The sequence below is a fragment of the Cheilinus undulatus genome, linkage group 23, assembly GCF_018320785.1.
Source record: "Cheilinus undulatus linkage group 23, ASM1832078v1, whole genome shotgun sequence".
Lineage (NCBI taxonomy): Eukaryota > Metazoa > Chordata > Actinopteri > Labriformes > Labridae > Cheilinus > Cheilinus undulatus.
This window is the reverse complement of record NC_054887.1, coordinates 9,526,285-9,549,659: the sequence shown is the minus strand read 5'-3', so window position 1 is coordinate 9,549,659 and position 23,375 is coordinate 9,526,285. Positions and strand designations below refer to the sequence as shown.

Genomic DNA, 23,375 nt, shown 5'->3' with positions numbered 1-23,375 from the left:
CTCCTAAATTGCAGCTTGAATTCCACATTCATAGAGGCATCAAACAGACAGTTAATAGCTCTTTCAGTCCAGTGTGTCTTCTTCACCTCATCACTTCCCTCTCGTCATGGGAGATAAATTTGTCTGCATTAGTCATCGGGTGTAATTGCATCACCGCTCGCTCATGCAGCAGAACTAGACATCCTTAATGTATTGCTGTGTCATCTGAGGTAACTCTGACTTATCCTCCAGCTGGAAATATCCCATTATATGTTTGCAAAGAGGATCCAATATGGCCGCCTTATGGTCCCCTTTTGTCCCTTGTAGGAGCACGGCATGGACGACCCTCCCTGCAACTGCTCCAACAGAGTGTCCATTGAGTACCTGTCAGAGGGCCGCTACAGACTGGGAGACAAGACCCTCTTTATACGGGTGAGTGTCCTTAAAGAACAGAGTAACACTCTTACTCTCTTTGCAGAGGGAGAAGGCTCATGGGGGTTTTACCCAGAGCCAAATGGTTCACAGATGTCTCGTCTCCTACAAAATAAAAGAACTTTGTTTAAAAAACACACATCGAAACACATTAAACAAAGCAGTTTCACTGTCATTTTGATGCTTTCTTACACTGTCTAGTAGAATTGAGAGATCTGTGAGCTGAGCTGCTGGTATCTGAGGCTCTCTAAAGGACTTTGCATAACATGCAGTTATTCTCATTTATTTGTAACTTTCCAAACCTGTTGCCGCCAATACAACTTTTATATTTTTACATACAGGCGCATCTCAGAAAATTAGAATATCATGTAAAAGTTCATTTTTTCCCCATGATTTACCTCAGTAAGTTATTTTTATTAATTCTACATTCATCTCATTCAAAGTGAAATATTTCAGGACCTTTTTAAAATCTTGATGACTACGGCTTACAGCTCATGAAAATCAAAAATCCACTATCTGAAAATATTAGAATATTGTGCAAAGGTTTCTTGAGCCTTCATTCTCACGCTGGTTCAGTACACACAACCACAGTCATGCACAAAAAGCTGTTTTAATGTAGTCGATACTTGAAATACAAAAGAAAAGGACTTCTCTTAATGAGTGATTCGGTCTTTTTAAATAACTGTCAGTTTCATAGTACTGTATAAAATAAGAGCTCAGAGGAGTACAGTGTGTAGTGTTGAAGCATAAATACTCCGTTTATATCCTATTAAGAGCGTGTGAGGATACACACTGACGACACAGGCTATGAGAGCTCTGGCAGAGATGCAGAGCGTGCAGGCGTCTTCGCTGCATCCCTGGCGGCTGCGATTGGACACATGTAAGCTTGTTACCCAACAGTGACGGATTGCGTTAAGCGATTACATCATAATTACTCTGCTGTCCGCTGTGCCAAGCCTTAGGATGGGCACTCATTAAAAACCCAGAGCTGCTATTTAAGGAACTTCAGGGAATACGTCATTGTTGATTTCTGCCTGGCTAGAAGAATGTCAGTCATGGTAGAGATAGGACTGGTCAATATGTTGAGTTTTAAGATGTACAGACCAGACAGCGCTATCAATAAGGACTCTGCTCAATAAGATTATCAGAACGAATAAAAGTGAATGATGTTGAAAATAGTCAAAACGTGATACTTGTGTGCTGGAAAGCTCTTCCTGGGAAAGAATGCAGTTCCATTGGTAAACATCCACTAGAACCACTTGTGGTTCTCAACTGGTACAGCCTCAAGACTCACTGGTCTGTCTTACAATAGCTCGTGACCCAAGTTTCCAAAAAAATTTCAACAATACATGTTTATATAATTGAATATATTGCAGTTTGGATCATGATCGTACCACAAAACCTGATATAAAAAAGAAAAGCGACAAAACTGACACATTATATGCCAATTTTCCCCATCATTTGTGTCTTTTTTTGCCAGTTTTCCAGAGGACTTGAGAAATAATTTCATTAACATGGGAAAAGCAGCGATTCATTGCAAGAATAGGAGATAAATTAGTTAAAATATTAATCAAACATTTCAATTTACCCAATTTCACAGTAAAACAGGGTAAAATAAAAGGTATTGATGCATGTCCAATAAGGACTTCAGGACTTTGGCCACCATTTTTTTTCCAGACATCTCGTCACAACCCACTGAAAACTGTTCCAGACCCACCTCTGGATCCCGACCCACCAGTTGAGAACCAATGTACTAGATCTAATCTGTATGGATTTTCTCGGTCTTAAACATGGCATCATCAACCCAGAAGACAAGTTTGCCTTTGCCATTCCAATCCCAAACTAAAAAGTGGAAACAGTGGCCAAATAGAAGTGGGATAATTTCAGTGTTTATTATGGAATCCCAGAAGGACTACATGCAGATCTAGGTCTTGATTTTTTTTTTTTTTCCCAAACAATGCCCTATTATCCTTTTGAAAATCCTGTGGAAAGATTTAAGCGGACATAAATGAAAATGTTGGAAACTTAAGGAAAACAAAAATTGAAATGGAAAGAATATGTAAAGCCAGGGTTACACATGCCCAAAACTGTTTCATAACCTTTTTAGCATATTTTGAAATTCCGCTATTTTGCATACAAAACTGCTTTTGTCATTTTGGATTTTGTACAGTGTATTCAGAAAGTATGCAGACCCCCTTCACTTTTGCTTTTCTTATGTTGCAGCATGATACTACAGTGTGAAAAAAAGATTAATTCTCTTTAATCTTCCCTCAGTGCCCCATAATGACAACATGAAAACAGAACTTAAGCAAGTTTTGCAAATTTATTAAATAAAAAATTTAAATACTGTTGACAAAAGTATTCAGACCCTTTACATAAACACTTGAAATTTTTCTTGTGTGCTTCCTATTTGTCTGCTTTTGCTGAGATGTTTCTTCACCTTGATTAGAGTCCACCTGTGGTAAATTAAAATGATTTCCAATGATTTGGAAAGGCAACCACCTGCCTTGTTCCAAGGCACAGACCTTTCAGCTAAAAGATTGAGATGTGATTTTTTTTTTGTTCATCTCTAGCATGAATCCTTCTTAAAGAGAGAATAAACTTCAACTTTTCTTCTTTCACAGATGCTTCATGGGAAACACGTGATGGTTCGTGTCGGCGGCGGCTGGGACACGCTGCGAGGCTTCCTTACAAAATATGATCCTCTGCGTGTGCTGCAGTTCACCACCCTGGAGCAGAAGATCCTCGCCTTCCAGAAAGGTCCACCTGGTCTTGGAGGTCACCATGGCAATGCAGCCCCGCCTCCTCCTCCTGACATGGACCCCCTTGCTGCTGTCAATGACCTCATCTCCTCCTCCTCATCGTCTTCCTCCTCCTCCTCCTCCTCCTCATCTTCCTCCAGCTCCACCTGTAAGCCGATGAACGCTGCCGGTCAGACGTGTCGGTCCTATACCCCCTCCCCATCCTGCACCCCCACCCTGTCCAGGAAGGGGTCTGTCGCAGCACCTAAAAAGATCCTCCAGGGGACGCCGTCCTCCCCCAGGAAGCCCACACAGCTGCCCCTCCCCATCACCACCAAAGGCTCCTCCTCGCTGCCCACCACCCCTGTAGGAGCGTCTAAACAGACCCCCAGCCCGAGTAGCAGCCAGGGTTCTCAGGTTCCTCGCCGAGCTCTGACTCCATCCTCTGCCCCTGCAGACCCAAACCCGGCCTCCAAACTCAAGCTCAAACCATCACCACGTGGCCCCGCCTCCCAGCCTCGAAGCCCTGTCTGCCCTGAACCGTCCTCCAAATGCCCCAAACCTTCCACACCATGCACCTCCCCCACTGTCTCCTCAGTCCCCCGCCCTGTAACTGCTCCAGCGCGGGCCCCCACCCCCAAAGATGGCCGACCTCCATCGGGCGCCAGCCAGCGATCTCGCCTCGCTCAGCGCCGTCCTGGTTCTCCTGCCTCACGCCTTCGGTTAGAGGCGGCAAGGCGGGCAAGGACGGCCGCAAGAGTCGCAGCAACTTCAACAAGACCTGCTGCGTCTGCCCCCCAAACTCGCTGCCCCACTCCCAGTTCACGGACCGTCTCACCAGCGCTCCCAAAGGCGACCTGCCCCCTACCCAAGAGCAAAGAGGTCACAGCCAAAGCAAAGGCTCAGGCTCCAACTAAAGCCACCGCTGCTCCTCCACGCAGCAACACAGCCATCCCCGGGCGGGTCCTGGGTGCCAACACAAGCCCTTCTCCGACCAGCAGAGCCAATCAGAAAACACCCGCCACAGCACAGAGGACGGGGCGAAAACAAACCGCCAACACCACCAATGAGAAATCCAGTCTGAAACCTGAACTGTCCCCAGCACCATCCCTGACCCCACAGAAAACCACCCCTAACGTCAAAGCAGTGAAGACTGAGCCAACCGTCCGAAAGAAGATCCCGCAGTACATCGGGAAGAGCGAGGACGCTTACTTTGAGATGAACAGCAGGAGGAAGCAGAGGGCGTAACGGGACGTCCTCTCTGAGGATGATCACGCAGCAGCAGCACTTGTTGGACTCTTAGAAAAAAAAAAGAATCTCGTCACTAATCCGATCCACAAAGCTTCGTTTTTGACCATTGTTTCGTCTCCAAATTAATTGTTTTGTTTTTGTATGTTATTTAATAGTCTTTTATTTTTTTAATCCAAAGGGTCAATGATGGCATGCTTTATATGTTCATTGTTGTGATTTAATGGTAATTTTTTAAAAAATATCAGCTCCATTAACTGCTAAATATGGTGGCTGATGAGGGCAAAAACCTGCAACTGCAAACGGATTTTAAAAAGGAGAAACAGGCTGCAAATTCAAGAATAAATGCAAAAATTGTAAAGAAATAATTGTCAAAATACTGGAATTGTAAACTTTAAATTTCTCTGCTAAAAATCAAACGATAATGAAACTGTTAATTTCGTTTGCCAAAACTTACTAAAAACGCAAAAATTTGATGCAAAAATGATCCAGTTGCTTTTGCATCTGTCATTGAAAATGTTTTGGTCTTTTGCATGCATTTCTACATTTTCAGCACATTTCTCCTTGTTGAAATGTTTTTGTCCTTTGCAGTAAAATGTCCCTCCTCAGCCACCGTAGCATAACACTAAAACTTGCACAATGTTTACATTCTTAACTCTGTTACATTTAATGATACAACTTTTTTAAATATCAAATGATAGAGTTATGTAATATAATCATGTTGAACACTAACCTCAGTACTTTTTTAGCTCTACAGTCAAAAATGGGACACAGCCATGACTCGATGCACTTAGTCAAACATTAACAGGACAAGGTCAGTTTTATCACTGGAAAAGCAACAGTCTTGTTTTTCCTCCACATTACCAAAGTTGTGAAGACTTCAGTGACACAACTGGAACTCTACTGGTTTATTTTCCATCCCAGTGAGAATAAACTTTCCACTGGTGGGGGGTCAGACGTTTAACTTTTTGTATATCTCAGTGGGAGGAGCAGACCTCCCCTTCGTGTGCCTTCATCAGAGATGTGGTCTCTGAGCGGCAGTAGAATGTATTAGATGATCCGGGGTGTTATTATGGGGTGGAGGGGTGGGTTACTGGTTTTTAAAGATGACTATTGCACAGTGTGTACAAGCACTCTCTTCGTCAGAGTTGCCGATGAACTACTGATCAAAAACGCCTCTTTTCTTTTGAACAGGAAATCCTTTTAGAGCTTCTTGGTAGAGACTTGTTTTTATATGGTTTCTAATGTTTTCTGTGGATTAAAATCTAGTTTTCTATGTGGTGTTTGTGTATATGAGTGTGTGTATGTGTGTGCAGTAAATATATCATCGGTGAGGCTTTTTGTTCTTGTTTGGCACTTTACAGAAACCGCTGTTTGTCTGGATTTGAATGTTGATTCTGTCGATTGTGCTCCAGCTACCTGTTTGTCATTTGATTAATAAATGGACAAGTGTTTTAAAGGTCAACTCGGCTGGGTTTGTCTGTTTTTTTAAACATGTCTGTCAAACATTAGTGCACTGACTGTTTCAGGATTTGTATCTCTTTTAAAGGAACCTTACAGTTAAGATGTATCAACTTTATTACATAAACATTGGTCTATTATATGTATGATGCACCAAGAAACTCACAAGACCCCTAGATTCTGAGAACATTAGATCATAGATTCACATCTTAGCTGCTTTTTTTGCAAGTGGTTGCATTGGACGACCTCAACCAGCCATTCTTAAGAAGATATTTGTTCTTAAACCCACTAACCTTGCAAAGCAGATGGATACGCCTGTTTTTGTGTTTCTCACTGGTGTGAAACAAATCCATCTGCCGTGCCAGGTTAACTAACCACCGTTTTTAAGAAAATTCAGTGAAGTTTGCTTTCACTCCAGAGCTCTCTTGTGCACATTTGAGCCTGATATGCCATTCATTTAGAGAGACGCACAGTAATATAGTTTGTAAAAATTAAGTTTCATTATATTTAAATTAAGTACTGAAATATGATCAAATCTAATGCACAAATACATGACTTAAATATGGCCAGCTTTTAATTAAACCATGCAGTGTCAGTTGCAAGAAACAGAGGCTATCAGAGCTTTATCTTAACATTAATGCCACGTTTACACAATTTCAGCTGAAAAAGGCAACCTTTTGTTGCAATTCCACTGTTCACTTTAAGGATGCTCAAAACATTTTCAAAGTCTTTGCACATACCCTGATATTTACAGCCAATTTGTCAGTATTAACTTCATTATAAGCAGACTTATACAGCCAATGTTAGTTGAAATTTGCTGCCAATACAGGCCAATATTTACACAAATATAAGCTGATATTTAAAGGTTGATTTTTGCAGCTATTGATGGCTATTTGCTGCCAATAGGGGGTGATATTTTCAGCAGATATAGGCTAATATTTACTGTCAATATGGGCCAGTATTTACTTCCAATACCAGGCAATATTTTCAAACAATATAAGCTGTTATTAATAGCTGATATATTCTGATATTTACAGCCAATTTAGGCTGATACTGCTGATACAGCCACATTTTTGCAACTGATAAGGCTGATGTTTATTGCAGATACAGGTCCATATTTGCCTCACCTATAGGTTGATATTAACTGCCAATACAGGCTGATTTACTGGCAATACAGGCCAATGTTTGTAGCAGATATAGTCTGTTAAATACGTCTAGTATTGGCTGATATTTACTACAAATATGGGCCAAAATTTACAAAAGCAACCCTGATATTAATGGCCGAATATTACAGCTGATACAGGCTTATATTTACATGTGATACCAACAGATATTCATATCCTATATATGCAGGCCAATCCTTACAGCCAATATAGGTTGATATTTACTCCTAATACAAATGTAAAATGATGAATGTAAACTGTGCACAATAGGATTTTTTTTTCATTAAACATTTATTTACAACAATAAGAAACCTGCCTTCATATGTTGACCAGTTGTATTAGACTGGGATAAGTCTCACCTAGGGTTTAATCCCTCATTTGGACCCCCTCACTTTAACAGCATCACAAACAGCGCATGTCTGTCCACCCTTTATTCAGAGCGACTTTCTCAGTAGTTTTCAACGTGTGTTTCTCCATAACCGACATGAGGATGTTTTTAAGAAGAGGGAATGGTAGTTAAAATAAATTTAAACTAGTCCATTTCAGCTAAATGAGAGCTAAGTCTCTGGTAGAAGGGGACCCTAGTTTTCCCAATAAAAGCCTGACTGCTCTATAACATGATTGGAGTTGCAATGGCATTATTCTCAGTCTCTTAACTCTGATTATTAATTTATTGTATCAGCTCTCAGATGTTTGCCAAATGGAAAATTAAATCCTGCACAAATGATAATCAGATGAATAATAATAATAGATATTAAAAAAATCTTAATGTTTACGTGAATGATGGTGAAACTAGTTTTTTCATTGTGATGTAAATTGTTCAGTTCATCAGTCAGCAGACCTTGTGTGTTTGTGAGGAAGGCTTTATAAAGCACTGTTAAACTCTGCTGCCCTCTGGTGGTCTTCCACAAATACTGCATTAGTATTTAGTTACATTTATGGGAGGTTAGTGTTTAGATAAAGCTTCATTTCCACCAGTTGAAGTAGCATATTGATGGACTTGTTAGAAAAGATCAGCCTGAAAAGGCTCTCAGATCATAAAACCTCAGCATGTGATATCTTTTTTAAATTAAGTTTGACTTGTTTTTAACCGATTATACATTGTAGGAACCATTAATGGATAAGTAAAAGCTATCACACATTAGTCAGTTCTGAAGACGGTTGAAGCAGCAGCTGATGTTTCATTTTTACCATAAAATTACATTTCCACTAAGAAAAACTTTTTAGAAATGTAGTTTCTTTGAAGAAAGACAGTTACTTTAGCCTAAATCAGAATCAGCAGTCCGTACAGTTTCTATCCATCTATGAAGAAGTGCACTTCATTGCATTAGACAGTAGGAGGAATCATCCCTGCATTTATGGACATCAGACAAACGTTCCTGTATCAACATTATCACTCTTTATGAACGTTTACTGAGGCCACAGTTAGAAAATAATTTAAATAAAGGATTTGTTCATTTTTGAGAAAAAGTCAACATTTTTGAGCAAGGACTCAAATTTATTTAGATGGTAAAATTGCGGAAATACAGGAAACCAAGTTCACGATTCTGAATTTAAAAAGTCCCAAATTTTGACATTATAAAGTCAAAGATGTCAAGTTTGCAAAGCCATACATTTACAACATTATAAAGTTATAAATTTTTGAGAAAACAAACTTATTAATTTATAAATCAATCAGGGTCAAATGTAATTTGGCTTTTTTGATAAAAAAAAAAAAGAAAGAAACAAAAGAACCCTCTCTAACGTCAAGGTGAAAAAAACTTGCTACAGAATAATATTGATTAGATAAATATATGTAATGTGAAATAAGTGACTGAGTAATATTAACCCCTTCAAGTCAGTCCCTGGTGCTGTGATTACAGTGAAAGGTGCATCTATTGAGTCTGTGTGGATAGGTCTCACCAGGCTTGTACATCTGGACACTGCAATTTTCTCCATTCTATTTTGTAAAACTGCTCAAGCTCCCTCAGGATTCAGGGGGATCAGGTATGAACCACCACCGTGCTTCAGTGTGGATGGTGTCTGCCAAACATGTCTGATGGCCAAAAAGCACCATTTTGGTCTCATCAGACTGAAGAACTTTCTTCCACTTGACCATGGAGTCTTCCATATGCCTGTGGAGAACCCTAGATGAGATTTAAATAATAAAAAATATTCAATAAAAGAGGAAAACGTCCAAAGAGGTGAATACTTTTTATAGGCATGGTAACTTTGTGTGTTTAACCAATAAAAACTTGTTTGTCCATATCAGCAGAAAATGTTTAGCTAAATGGGAATCAGCTGTTGTCCACTGATCACTAATGGGTCACAGAGCCTTTTTAATTAGGCACAGAGTTCTTCTGAACACAAAGCTACAAGGAGAAAAAGCAAACTTCATGGTGTTATCGTGCATTTGGTAAGAAAATCAAAATATTGGTAGTTTTTATGAGGAAAAATATAAACAGTAAGGACTCTAGTGCTGGCTCAAATGACATCTAAAGAAATTCAGCTTATTATTCTTCCTCTTCTAAGATAAACAAAATTAAATAAATTTTATATATTAACATCAATGAAATCTTTAGGAAAGAACAGAAAACAAGGGTTTACCTGTTGACATTTATTAAATATCAAAACATGTTAATTTAAAAAGTACATTTGACCTCATTTTCAGACATGTGTGCATGCTGCTTTGAATTTCATTAAAAATTAAGAGACCAGAGCGGTTCAGTGGTTATATAAAAAATATTCACGTACAGGCTTAAAAACTGAAGGTTTCATCAGCAGTCTCAGTGCATCGGTGTATAAAAGCTGAGAGTGAAACCCTGAGAAGAGTCATCGTGGCACAAAGAGTTAAAAACATCAACAATCATCATCCTAAAAACCAGACAGTTTTATATATTAAAATTCAGTGTGCAAATTACAAAAAGACTGATCAGACTTCAGCCTGATCAGGAACACAGACACAGCCGGTGAAGAGAGGGAAATACTGATGATTTCATACTACAACAGTGCAATATTGTGTTCTTTCAGTAATACAGTTCTTATTCTAGTATTCTACTGACCTGTGTAACCACATCATGAATGCTGATTAAACATTACATTTTAATGGATTAATGCACATTAAAACATTAAATCATCACATTATCTGTTATAATTTAGAGTCTATTCTAGGGTTTAATTCAACATTTAAAGACACTATGTTGATCAACAGTCTCACCTGGGTGTGTTGTTTTTAACCAAATAATGCAGAACGTGTGTTTTCCTTTTATTCCAGTTGTCAGAGAAATCACAGACCCTAAACTCAGTGACGAATGGTTTGGTGATTGCAGTTCTGAAGCCTTTAATTTTGCTAGTTTGTGTTTTTGCAGCAAGTAGCTTTGAATCTAAAGCTGCAAGAGCCTGAAGCGGACATGCATCCATACATTTTTTTACTCTATTTTCTTGTGATAATTAGTCATTTTCAGCTGTTGTCTTATCACTTAAGTATCCCGAAGTCTGAGAGTTGCTAGAAATAACAAAGCTTTGTTATTCTGACACAATTTCAGTCAAAAAATTGTGACTTTGTTGTGCTTTGGCTTTTTATTAGAGATGCATGATATTGGATTTATGCTGACATCTGATGTACCTATATTTACAAGTTTATCTTAGTCACTACAAATATATAAATGTAGTGTAAACCTAAATCTTCAGTCTTTGAAAATACTAAACTTAAAGGAATAAGAATGAACAAAGAAAAAACTTTAGCAGATGGAGGTCTGTTGGTTGTCTAAATTTCCACTAAGATATTTAGAGCCGATATAAGCTTGAATTTACTTTTGACATAGGCTTACATTATCAGATAATATAGGCAGATATTTACAGCAGATTTAAGCTAATATTGAAAGCCAATCCTGGTGATATTCACAGACAATATAAAACAATTTTAAAGGGCAATATAGGCCTATGTTTACAGCAAATACAGGCTGACATTTAAAGCAAATATAGGCTGATAATTACAGCCAACACAGGCTAATATTTACAGCCTATATAGACTGATATTTACAGACAGAATAGACCGATAAATACAGCTAATTTTAGTTGATATTTACAGCTGATATAAGCCAATATTTAGAGCCAATATAGGCAGATATTTACAGCTGACATAGGCCGATATTTACAGCTGATATAGGCAGATGCTTACAGCCTACACAGGCCCATATCTTCAACTGATACAGGTTGATATTTACAACTGATAAAGGCCGATATTACGGCTGACATAGGCCAATATCTACAGCCAAAACAGGCTGATATTTACAGCCAATATAGGCTGATATTTCAAGCCAACATAGGCTGATATTTATAGCCGAATCAGGCCGGCATTTACAGCCGATACAGGCTGATATTTAAACCCATTATAGGCTGAATGTAGAAAGAAGTGAATGTGCCTGTGTTGTTTCATTACAAAGTCACACTGACAGCTACTTGCCAGGCATGTACACCTCTGAGTTCTAGTTGCTTTTTTAGATCTGTGTGTGACTGTTATCAACAGAACTTGCAGCTTATCTTGTATCTTAGAAAATGTCTATTATTATACAACAGATAACAAGAAAACAGTTGTTATCTTACGAAAACAACCAGAGATTTCTTGTTTTAGCTGTAAAATGGTGTTACTAAAATTCATGGATGCATGTCCACCCCAGGCTTCTATTTTACGAGAGGTTGCGGTGCTAAAGATTACCTGGCATTACTGTTGATTTCCTAATAAATAGTAATAATGAATATTGTGCTATGATAAAAGAACTTTAAACTAAAGGTTGGGTTCATAAATCTGTGAGAAAAATGCTCACTGAGGTAATAATATTAAAGTGAAGCAGGGCCATCTTTACAATTGCTTTCACATGATTAAAGTTGCCCTCTGCTGGCCATAACAAAGAATGCAGGTTTAATGCACCACTGCTTTTTATCTACAGCTTCTATACAGTATAAACAAAGGACATAGATGTCATTTATTTCTTCTATTAATGCAGGTAGAATGCCTCTCTTTGTGGGTTTTAGTAGGTTGTGACTTTAGTGCAAACAGCAAAAGGAGCACAAACAGACAGACATCATAAAGCGCACTGTAGGTATTAAAAACATTTGAAGACAAATCTTTAGTTCTTCTTGAAAAGTTTCAGTGATTATTTAAAGTAATTTAAGTGTTAAAAAAAGTGGTGTTCAAGCAAAAAAATGAGTCTTGTATGAAAAGACGTATAAAATTCAGATCCACATGAAGAGTGTCAGTGATTTCAATCCCTCTTGGAGCTGCTTTTCTACGAAAGCTGATTTTTGGTCGACTCCAAGCAACACACGAGGAAATGTTCTCGTCCTAAAAACCAAAATATCTCTGGTTCCTCGAAAATTGGCAGGCAGAGTCACCACAGGCCGGAAATACATCCCAGAGACGTCTTTTCTCCTACTTGTTTCAGTCTTAATCGGCCTTTAGAGAGGGCAATTACAAGAGCAGAGGTGTGTGTTCTCCCGCCGGCTCGCTCCTCTTGGTGAGCTGCCGTGCTCGGGCCAGGATGCGGTTCGGCAGCGGGGGAAAGTGGTGGCTCGGGTCCAGGACGTTGGTCTTGCGGCGCTCGCGTTCCTGCAGCCACATGAGGTATGGGCTGGGAGGGAAGAACGGGCGAGAGCGCTCCCGGTAGAGCTGCAGGACGATACCGCCAACACCGAGGACCACCCACACTGTGATCATGATGTAGTCTGAGCGTGGAGAAGAGGAGACGGAGAGGTTTGTTAAGCTGTGGTCACAGGTTTGAACTGGATAACAACACTGAGATTGAACTGAACTCACCGATCATTTGGAAGGGCACGTCTGTGAACACAGAGCTGAAGTTGTTGTTGAGGAAGCGTTTCAGGATGTTCAGAGTGATGTAGGAGAGGCTCGTGTAAATGTAGGCGTTTAAGGCCAGAACGACGGCGTAAGCACCAACAATACCACAGGTGATGATGTTCCCCTGTTAAGAATGCAACAAAAAACATCTGAGTTATGTTCATGAATAGTATGCTTTTCCCTTTTTTATTCTGAATTCAGAATTAGGTGAGGCCACATTTATAAAACACCAATAAAACAGGTAAATAAAACATTAAACTACAACAAGTGACTAAAATACAAATCATATTAAAATGCAAGATGCATTGAAATGTAAATATATAAGATTAAATGATAAAAATGGGTAGAAATGAAGGTGAACTGATCAAAGAAGCAGTTAATTAAAAAAAGACCTGCTTCAAAATGAGGCTAAAAACATGAATTTCATAAACTATTTCAATATATTTACTCTTGCTTCTATTTCACATGCAAAAACAGTTTCTTATTCAGGCACAGGAACCTCTTTAGGCCTCATTTATCAATGGCAGGTGCACACAGATTTGTTAATAACAAGTGTGAAAGAATGTTCTCACAGAAAGTGTTGGATTTATCTATTTAGTATAAATAAAAATTCAGACCATGAAGAGAATCTAGCAGTAGTAAAACAATGTGTCACTCACCGATAAGTCAATTCTATCATCAATGCATGAATGGGTTTTCTTGACTTAAAAACACTCAGTTCATAATTTTGTCTAGTCTGAAACAGACACAGTACCCAACCAAAGACTTTTGGAGTAAAGCAGTGGCAGGTTGTTTAAATATAGTGCCATGTCTTACAGTGCCTATGAAGTGTCTCAACCCCTTGGATGTTTTACTCTTTCACTGATTTTATAAATCAGACATAGTCAATATAATTTGGCTTTTTGACAAAAAAATCAAACAAACAAACCTCTTTGATGTCAAAGTGAAATCAGATTTCTACAAAGTAATGTCAGTCAAATAAATATGTAATGTAAAAAAGTATGTGCATATACTTTCACCCCCTTCAAGTCAGTATTTAGTAGAAGCACCTTTGGCTGAAATCACAGCACTGAGTCTGTCTGGAGAGGTCTGTGCAGCTTACTCTGTATGCTTTGGGTCATTGTCTTACTGGAATATAATTCTTCTCCCAAGTAGTAGTTTTCCTGCAGACTGAATAAGATTGTTTTCCAGGATTTTCCTACATTTAGCTCGATTATTTTTACCATTACAAGCCTTCCAGGGTCAGCTCCTGAGAAGCATCCCCACGGAGTGATGCTGTCAGCACTGTGCTTCATAGTGGGGCTGGTGTGTTTGTGGTGATGTGTAGTGTTTGGTGTCCACCAAACATAGTGTCTTGTCTAAAGGCCAAAGCACATCATTTTGGTCTAATCAGACCAAAGAACTTTCTTCCACTTCAACATGAAGAGTTGCTGAACTCTAGTTGAGTTTTCTTCAACAGTAGCTTTCTCTTTGCCTCTCTCCAATAAAGCTTTAAATGATGAAGAACCCAGCCAACAGCTGTTGAATGCAGAGTTTCTTCCATCTCAGCTACTATAGCATGCAACTCTTTCAGTAGTCATAGGGTCTTGGTGGCCTCTCTCACTAGTGTCTTTCTTGCACGGCCACTCAGTTTTTTGACCTGATCTAGGCAGATTCACAAATGTGCCATATTTCTTCTATTTCTTGATGATGGGGTTAACTGACCTCCAGTGAAGGCCACGAATACTGATTAACCAGTGGCTGGACCTCCCAGACATAGGTTTCTTTATACTACAATCACCTGAGACATATTCACTGCACTCAGATGATCTCCATTTCAATAATTGTGACACTGCTAGCACCAATTGGCTGGACCTCTGCTGAATTAAGTCAGTCACTTTAAAAGGGGGTGAAAATTTATGTATGTAATATTTTGCCTTATATATATTTAAGTTTATCTGATATTGTAGAATTCTGTTTTCACTTTTAAATTAAAGACGTTTGATTTGGGTTTTGTTTTTGGTTTTTTTTTGTCAAAAAAGCAAAATTATAGTGTCCATGACTGATTTATAAAATCAATAAAAGGATAAAACATTCAAGGGGGTGAAGACTTTTTATCGACACTGTATGAACAGAGATGTGATTTTTTTTTTAAATGAATACTCATGCAGTCCAACTTGAGCTTGAAACTATAAGAGAGGAACTACTGCTTCAAATACATAAAACGTTACTCACAGAAAACAGTGCACAGCAATATGACTGTGTTGGTCTCAATACTACCACTAGAGGGCATCAAAGTTTGAAGGTTAATCTGTAATTAACTAGTAGTGAGTGGGTTGAGGTGTGAAATCAGTTACCTCTCTGGGCCACCGCACAAAGAAGAGCGGAACGATGACCATGATGCAGCAGAACGTCACCCAGAAAACTGCATCAGAACGCCTGAACACATCTAGGTCACCTGAAGAAAGAAACACAGAAGACACTAAGTATACATAACTCAGCAGTATTCATAGTTTGACCATGACTGGGTGTTTTTACAGCCACACAAAGTTTTAATGCACTAAGTGACAGGATGTTGTAGTTTCCATACCTAGAGGAGTGAAGAAGACTGTGGCAGCGAGGAGGAAACCCAACATCAGTCCAACCACGATGATGCAAGCCATGACTGAACCAAAACGCCACCAACTTGTCACCAGGAGGACGCCACCCACGACGCCAATCACTGCTGACAATGCCAGACGGACTGTAAAAACACGGGGGGGGGGGGTTACTTTAGGGATGATATCTTTTTTCTTTTTACAGCAATAGGTATGGAGATTTTGGGGGGGATTTTAAAGATACTGACACCAACACGAAGACTCCTTAACATGCTTTATCTTTATTCCTTCATACTAGAGGTGTCACAATACCAGAATTTCAAGTTTTTTTTATGGCTGTCAGTGTTTGTGTAGGGCTGTGAAGCTGTAACAAGTCTACAGGTTAGGATGTAAAGGAAACCTTTCAGGGACCAGGAGATATTTTTTCTCTCCCATCTTCTCTTTGTCTGTCTACAACAGACACTTAACATTTACATGTGCGTCTTTATGAGACACTAAGTAACTTATTTGCCTCTTAATGAATAAAACAGCAGTGTGGTTTCTATGGTGATAGCAAAGCAAAAAAACATTTGGCATAATTATCTTTTTAAAGATTATTTTTGAGCTTTTTCATGCCTTTATGAGGACAGTGGAAGAGTCAGGAATAGACATGAGAGAGTGGGGAATGATATGTGGGAAAACAGCCACAGGCCAGACTTGAGCTTAGGCTGTCCACGTACCTAACTGCTAGGCCAATCTGTGCACCATTTTGTAAAGACTGGCTTGTCATAATACTAGTATGTCTAGAGGGAACAAAGATGGAAAATCTATGAAATCAGTGCTTCATAGTCTGAGATATTCCATTAAAAAAGGTAAATTCAGTCATTTAAATCTTTTTTTTTTTTTTTTTGAAAAGCATCATGTGATGCAACCATTAGTGTGTCACAATCCCCCGAGGGGTTCTGACCCCCACTTTGGGAGCTACTAGTTTACCCAATGTTGCTTTGATCCCAGTCTTTAACAAAATAAAAGCTCAAATGTTTATTTGACTTAAGTCTACATGACCAAAAACAATCAGAATTTGTGTTTAACAGGATGTGAAAATATTTACCGAGGCACATCACTAGTGGACGTTGTACTGCTGGCTGTTGATAAAAGTGCATGCAGCCTATGTCTATATTTCCAATGACTTTGTTTATATTTCTTTACAGGAAACAAATGTCAAGATACATGTCATGAATCACCATTCAGCTAATTTTTTTGTCTTTTGGTCCCTACTGCCAAGCCCTGTTCTTGATTGAGAATTAGGTTCTCAATTTTTGTATTTCCATATTTACAACTACAAAGTGACAGACAGGAAGGTTTGCAGATGAATTAAGTGAAAAATACTCACTGTCATAGTCCAGTAGTGTTGTCCTTGTGATCAGCACAAAGAAGAAAAACGCTGCAAAGCTGAATCCCATGCAGAAGAGTTCTGCAGCAGAGACAGAGAAAAAAAAGAGGAAATAAAACTTCATTAAACTCCAGTCAGACATGTTTGCATGAACATCTTTGATGCTCCTGAAAATCAGCTCCTGCATGTTTATGAAACCACACAGTACAGGATGAGGATTTTCCACTGTATCATATCTTCTGACGCTGTCACTTTCAGATTTTTCAGATCTACTAAGAGAAGTAGCAGAACGCAGTCATGGGTTCAGATTGGAACAAATATATTTCTGCATCACATGCCAAGAAGGCCACTGCCGCACCCAGAGAGCTCAGTTTCAGATATTTCTTTCAGCATTGACTTTTAAATGGAAACAAGACAGGATTAACTAAATCTCTCCACACCTCTTTAGTGTATCCTGTCAGCAACACACCAGAGCTGTGTTTCTGTCTGAGCCATTTTTATGGAGAGTCATGAATGTGACCCCAGATAACTTTTATGTTTTAAAATAGGAAAAGGAAAATGGCACTAGAAGTAAGCCAACTAAGATTCATCTTTAATCTTAGAATGTATGCTAGTTAATCAAATTTAAAGAATTTTATCACAGTGCATAAAATGACATTAGTGCAACAATCCTTAATCTTTCTATAGGTTTTTCATCTTTACTTTTCTTAATGGCATAGTATAACTTGTTGCTAAAGTTTTATTTCTGTATGTACATAATTCAGTGCTTGAAAGTGGAATTAGCAGAATTATAAAGCTCTTTGATCAATTCTGACAAGTAGCACAGTGCTTAATTTAAGTCACAGTTTCTTATTTCAAGCATCTGATCCTTTTCATCTCTTCATACATTCAGAATTCACAGTTTTATGTTTTAATCTCACACCACAGCACAGAAATCATGTGTTTTCTTTAGGCCTTAAGAACAAAGACAGCAGCATTTTCTCATCATGGGAAATTACCATGAGTTATTTGGACTGTTGTACAATTCTGTTACAGCCCCATCATGGTATTTGGCTTGTGAATGTTTGTCAAAGAAATGTATTTACATGAGATAAACTGCTTTCTTTAAGAAAGTAAATCTCATTTCTGCAACAAGCACATTCAATCAGGAGGACTGCTTTACTTTAAGCACAATAAGCTGTTTCCTCTGCAAATTCCTGCACTTGTAAGCAAAGTTCCTCTTTTTTTTAAGCACTAAAGACTGAATTTATGCATATTGCCCAGTAAAATCTGAAATTATTCTTCCACTTCACCTTTAATTATACAATTATTCTCTCCTTTTTATGATAAATAGACAAACAGAGTGTGTTTAGTCCATTTTGACACAAATGCCATCAGGGTACACCTTGAAAATTTTCTTGCACACTTAATAAAGGCAATCGCTTTTACAGTTTGTCCAGCCCATATTTTGCTTGTTTAAATAAGGAGCTAGGGAGGAAGTAGTATTCATTTATTTTGGGGTGCACCAAGGATCAAACCAATCTGAGCATCCCCTCAAATTTCCCCTAGAAGCTTACTGGCCTGGACGTGGCCCTTCTCTAGGCAAATTTCAGTTTTTTCCCAAACAGGGCTGCTCTGAATCGCATAATTTCTGTCATTCTCTCTGTGACCACTGTTTGATCTTTTGATTGAACTTAAATCAGCTGAACTGGTTCCACTGCAGCAGAGACAAGAATCTAGTTTGACACTGAGGGACACTGTGCACATTAAAAATTTCTTTCGTCTTATCAAGTGAAACAAGCAGAGGAAAAAACAATATTAGCCTGTCTATGATGACACATCTCTAGTGCTTTGCACTCTGATTCCCTTTTTGTATGCAATTGGCAAATGTTCAAAAACAAATACAATCTCATGCTGTGTCTATCATTTTTGAACATCTACAGGTTTGACTGTCTGTGTTTTTTCAAATCTGTCCAGGTAGTTTCGAGCAGGGGTTTTCAGGTGTTGGCTCAGGACTTTTTATTGGGAAGCAAATGTGTGCCTGGAAGAAAAAAGTTGAGGCATAGCCCAGGGTGTATGGAAGCTTAAAGCAGATGTACATTTGGATATTTTATTTTAGTCTGCTTTGCTGTGATAACAATTGAGTTGAGTTTGTTTCATTAGACCTTGACTTTTTAAACTTGTCATCTTGGGATAGCAAAGTGGGTTTTTCCATGATAATGTGCAAATTCTCAAGATGCTTGGACGTCTTCCCAAGGCTTGTGTTTGATCATGTTTTGTTCCATTTTTTAAGATCAAACCAAACACTTAAGCAAAATTTGGTACAAGTGCATCCAAGACATTCAGCTGCAGACTGCACATCTCAGACGCCCCCTCTTGCAGACTGTTCATGTGAGACGCTGTCTTTGTAAGAACGTAATTACATGCTAAAACTCTCAAAATAAAATTGGATTCCATTAGGGGTTAGGGTACCAAAAGTTACAATGTTCAAACCTGGCCTGCAAAACATAATTACAAAACATTTAATAAAGCAGAGTAATCAGTCTGCTTACAGTTAAAAATCTCTTCCTCCATGAAAACTATTCAAACATAGCAAATGCAGCTACTTTAGCTGTGTAAGCTACGTACATAATGGAGCTACGTAGATAATGGATCTAGAGCTCAGCTCACAAAGCACATGAATATCTAGCTACGAAGCTGCGTAGCTAATGTTATGTAGCTATGTCATCTTTAGCTACCCTTGCTAAAGCCCATGTTGCTAAAGCTAACTTAGCTACATTGGTTTACATAGTAATATTGATTACATAGCTAGCGTAGATATGTCAGCTTTAGCTGAAGCAAACAAAACTAAAGCGAGCCACCGTTTGCGTAACTATTTCTAAAATGAGTCTATACATAATTTAATCCTGGATTAGACCTTTGACCTTTTTTTCTGTTTTATTAATGCAGTGTTGCTTGGTCTGTAATGTTTGCAAAGTGGTTATTTCATTAATGTAACTGTTAGACTTTGTTTAAATGTAAAGTTGAATTTGAAAAAAAAAAACAAAAAACAACAAAATAATTGTACTGGCAAATTACATCACTTCTGTTCTGACAGAGGCAGTGTCTCACAGTAGTAGTCTGTAAGAGAGGGAATCTGAGACCTGCAGTCTGCAGCCAGACCCCTCCAAGTACAATTGCTTTGAAAGCAGCTGGATGTGCGAAAGACAACATCAATGATTGTAAATGACAACTGCATTGTCTTTGTGTGCTCTATGCAGCCAAATTAAAAAAATCTTCATAGGTGACAGTTTATTTACTTGCCTTTTTAAGTTTTCTTTTCTCATGTAATTGCTATTTTCCTTGTTTTATGGTGCTGATTTTTTGAAGCAATATGCTACTTAGGGTGTTACTTAGGATATGCGAGATAATGACGACAAAAAAATGCATTCTGTATTTTCAAACAGCTTACCGGTTTTGAAAAAACGGTGTCCAAAGAAGCAAACGAACAGGCCTGCCAAGCCAGCGATGGTGAAGAAAACCTTTGTGGATATTTTTCCTGAAAACAATCAACAGATATTAAAAGATTAATTCTAATCATTATTAGTGTTCAAAGCAGAGAGTTTAAAGGTTAAACTTTCTCTAATAGTATTTACTATAAGCTTCCTGATACTTCTAAAGGAGTGTTTTAATTTATCAGAAGCTGACACGAAAACAGCAAATACATTTATGTTTCACAAACCCAACACATGAATGATTACAAGCAATCAGATTAAAATCCAGTTGTGGTGTTTGAACCATAAAGCTCACCCTGTGTTTGGCAGCCATCAAGAGTGGAGGCGAAGCTGCAGGCATAAGTGTGGACGGGGACGTAGGAGGACGAGGTGTTCCGCAAAGGGTCTCTGACGATGACTGAGTAGATGACGCCCTGACCGGGGATCGAGTTAAAGACGGCCTTAGTCAAATCTGATGAAAAGAGTGTCATGACCTGCAGAGAGAGCAACAGTTGCAGCAAGTTTGAATGCCATCTAATAGAAAATATACTCCAGATTGTGTTATTGATGCCCTACCTGTTTGCCATTTGCCATCATGCCATTAACGTCTGCCACTTCCTGGATGCCACGAAAAAGGCTGCGCTCTGATAGGTCGTTCTCAGGCAGGAAGTACTGGTAGATGTCGTACTGCAGCCGCCAGCGTGTGCTGGGCTCTGTGGATTCATCACAGGGAGGAGGATCATCTCCCCTGATAGAGAGAGAGGACTTAGTAATGTGCTTTTATTTGGGCTGCAAAATTAACCTTGTTCATTTGGATAAATTCATTAAGATGTTTTTGATTGAAATAGCTTTTGATTTAAGTAAATATGAACTCCTAATGCTGCAAATTCAAAGAATCACCATTTTCAGTTCTTTAAAATGAAATCTATGAAATCTTTTAAAACTCTGTTTATAATTTATTTATTTATAATAATGTGGAACAGTGCATTTTGAAGTTTTTATTTAAAAAAGATAATGGTTATCATTAGGAAGTTTGCTCAAAAACATTTGGATTATGCTCTAATGGCTGATGACTTGAAAAATATTCTGTCATTTGCATAAATATTTAGGAAAATAAGAGAAAAATGCCATTTGCATAATGATGTGGAAAGTGGTGTAGAAAAAAAAACAATCCAAAACTAAAAAAGCACTCGGAGAGTGCAGACCTCCGCCATTTGCCCTATCTCCCAATAGTACAGAATCCTTAAAAAAATTCCTGGATCCAGACGGTGATCTGGATAACTCCCATAATTTAATCAGTTCTTCCTTATGCTATTTCTGACATTTCCTGAAAATTTCATCAAAATCCATCCATAACTTTTAGAGTTATGGTGCTAACAAACTAACAAACTCTGCCAATCACATAACCTCCTGGGCGGAGGTAATTATTAATACAGATTAAATGCACAGCACCATGACAACTGGCATCATAGGTGCCTGGGAATATAACCATCCACTGCAGTTTTGCAGACTTGACAAAAGCTGAAATATGAAAATACTACTGATGAAGGCAGCCAATAGAGTAGACACATTCAGACAGACAGAAAGATGTGGGCATATTGCAAAGAGAGTGTGTAGAGAGCAGATGTGTAGGTGTTTGTGTGTGAAACAGAGAATGATCGTGCAGATTAAAATACCACTGTATACTCACTTCACTACTAAAACTGTAAAAACAAGAAACAACCCAAGGAATTAGAACAAGGAAGATTGTGTTAGTCTGCCTCTAAACGCAAAGCTTCTCACAAACTTAATATCTGATTTATTGTGATTAATTCACAGTAGTTATGTTTTAATCTTACACCACAGCACAGCAATCATGTGTTTGTTATAGTATTTAAGAACAAAGACAACAGCATTTTCTCATCATGGGATCTCACTATGAGTCATTTATACTGTTGTACAACTCTGTTACATTTCCATCACGGTATTTGACTTGTAAATGAGTTTGTCAGGGAAATGTATTTACATGAGATTAAGTGCTTTCTTTAAGAAAGTAAATCTTACTTCTACAACAAGCACATTCATTCAGGAGGACTGCTTTGCTTAAAGCACAATAAGCTTTTTTTCTTTAAATTCCTTGGATAATAAGGACTATTAAAGACAGCTGCATTAGTATTTATTCTTTAACTTATTCTTTGATCATACAGTTGTCCACCATGCTATTTGAGTTCTGGACTAATAAGTGTGTATTTCAATATTGCATAAACCCTGGCTCTTATTTCGATCATAAGGAACATTGTATATTACTTTTAGGGCCTATTCTGCCTATTCTTCATATATTTTAGGGCATACACATAAAGACACATAAAGTGAGAGGGAGGAGGAAACTTTGTGATGATGTCAAGGGGGTCCACTTAAGCTTCTGTACAAAGAACTTCTGCCATATTTTTTCTCCTGGCACACATTTGCGACCCACTGGAAAGAGCTTTGCAACACATCTTTGGGTCCTGACCCACCACCTGAAAACCACTGTCACAAACTGAGGATAATTTACCCCTTTGTTTGGATACAGACCTGCTTTTATTTTGAAAGAAAATAAGAAACTTTGGATAGAGTTAAGTTATGACATAAATTTAACCACAGAAAAAGGAACTTGATATGGATTGAAAAGGGAAAAGGGGAAAGCTAAAAGGTAAGTGTTTGATAACACAAGCTGCAGATGGCTCGACTTGTCCACTAAGTTTTTCAAACTAAAATGAGACATTAAAGAGCAGTCTTGGACTTATTTTACATCACTGTAGCTGCAGTGAGACGCTGCATATGGCTTAACCAAAGTGTGCTGAAAGTGTACTAAAGCCTGCCATTAATGAAATTTTAAAAAAAGACTAATGCACTAATTACAAACCTTGTATTGATCAAGCTTAATGCATTAATGATGATATACCTAACTTTCAACATTGTTCAAATACTTTGAGGCCCTGATAATGGAGGTACTTTGAATAAAATAGCTTGCTGTGCTGTCAATTAAACAATAAACTAAACTGAGCATGTGTCTTCAATACTGTTTCTTAAAGCTTTAAAAATATAAAAAATCATCATCTTGTAAAACCAGTCTCTGATCCGCATGATTTAAAGTTGC

General features: G+C 38.3%; 2 protein-coding genes across 5 annotated transcripts in view; one reads left to right on the top strand and one right to left on the bottom strand.

Annotated features, from left to right (window-relative positions):
* The window catches only part of gas2l3 (growth arrest-specific 2 like 3), a 46,809-nt gene extending 40,944 nt beyond the window's left edge, over positions 1-5,865 (top strand). For all 4 annotated transcript variants that reach the window (XM_041780512.1, XM_041780514.1, XM_041780513.1 and 1 more), the window contains 2 exons: positions 307-411; positions 3,036-5,865. In XM_041780512.1, the coding sequence (XP_041636446.1) occupies positions 307-411; positions 3,036-4,400 (1,470 nt within the window). In that variant the 3' untranslated portion in view covers positions 4,401-5,865. The remainder of the gene's footprint in view (positions 1-306; positions 412-3,035) is intronic.
* A 3,760-nt stretch (positions 5,866-9,625) lies between these two features.
* tm7sf3 (transmembrane 7 superfamily member 3) overlaps positions 9,626-23,375 on the bottom strand; it is a 35,055-nt gene continuing 21,305 nt past the window's right edge. Inside the window, exons 5-12 of the mRNA XM_041781076.1 lie at positions 20,834-21,005; positions 20,574-20,751; positions 20,236-20,322; positions 16,806-16,886; positions 15,427-15,579; positions 15,194-15,294; positions 12,819-12,981; positions 9,626-12,727 (exon numbers count right to left, since the gene is read on the bottom strand). Coding sequence (XP_041637010.1) covers positions 12,474-12,727; positions 12,819-12,981; positions 15,194-15,294; positions 15,427-15,579; positions 16,806-16,886; positions 20,236-20,322; positions 20,574-20,751; positions 20,834-21,005 — 1,189 coding nt within the window. The 3' untranslated portion in view covers positions 9,626-12,473. The remainder of the gene's footprint in view (positions 12,728-12,818; positions 12,982-15,193; positions 15,295-15,426; positions 15,580-16,805; positions 16,887-20,235; positions 20,323-20,573; positions 20,752-20,833; positions 21,006-23,375) is intronic.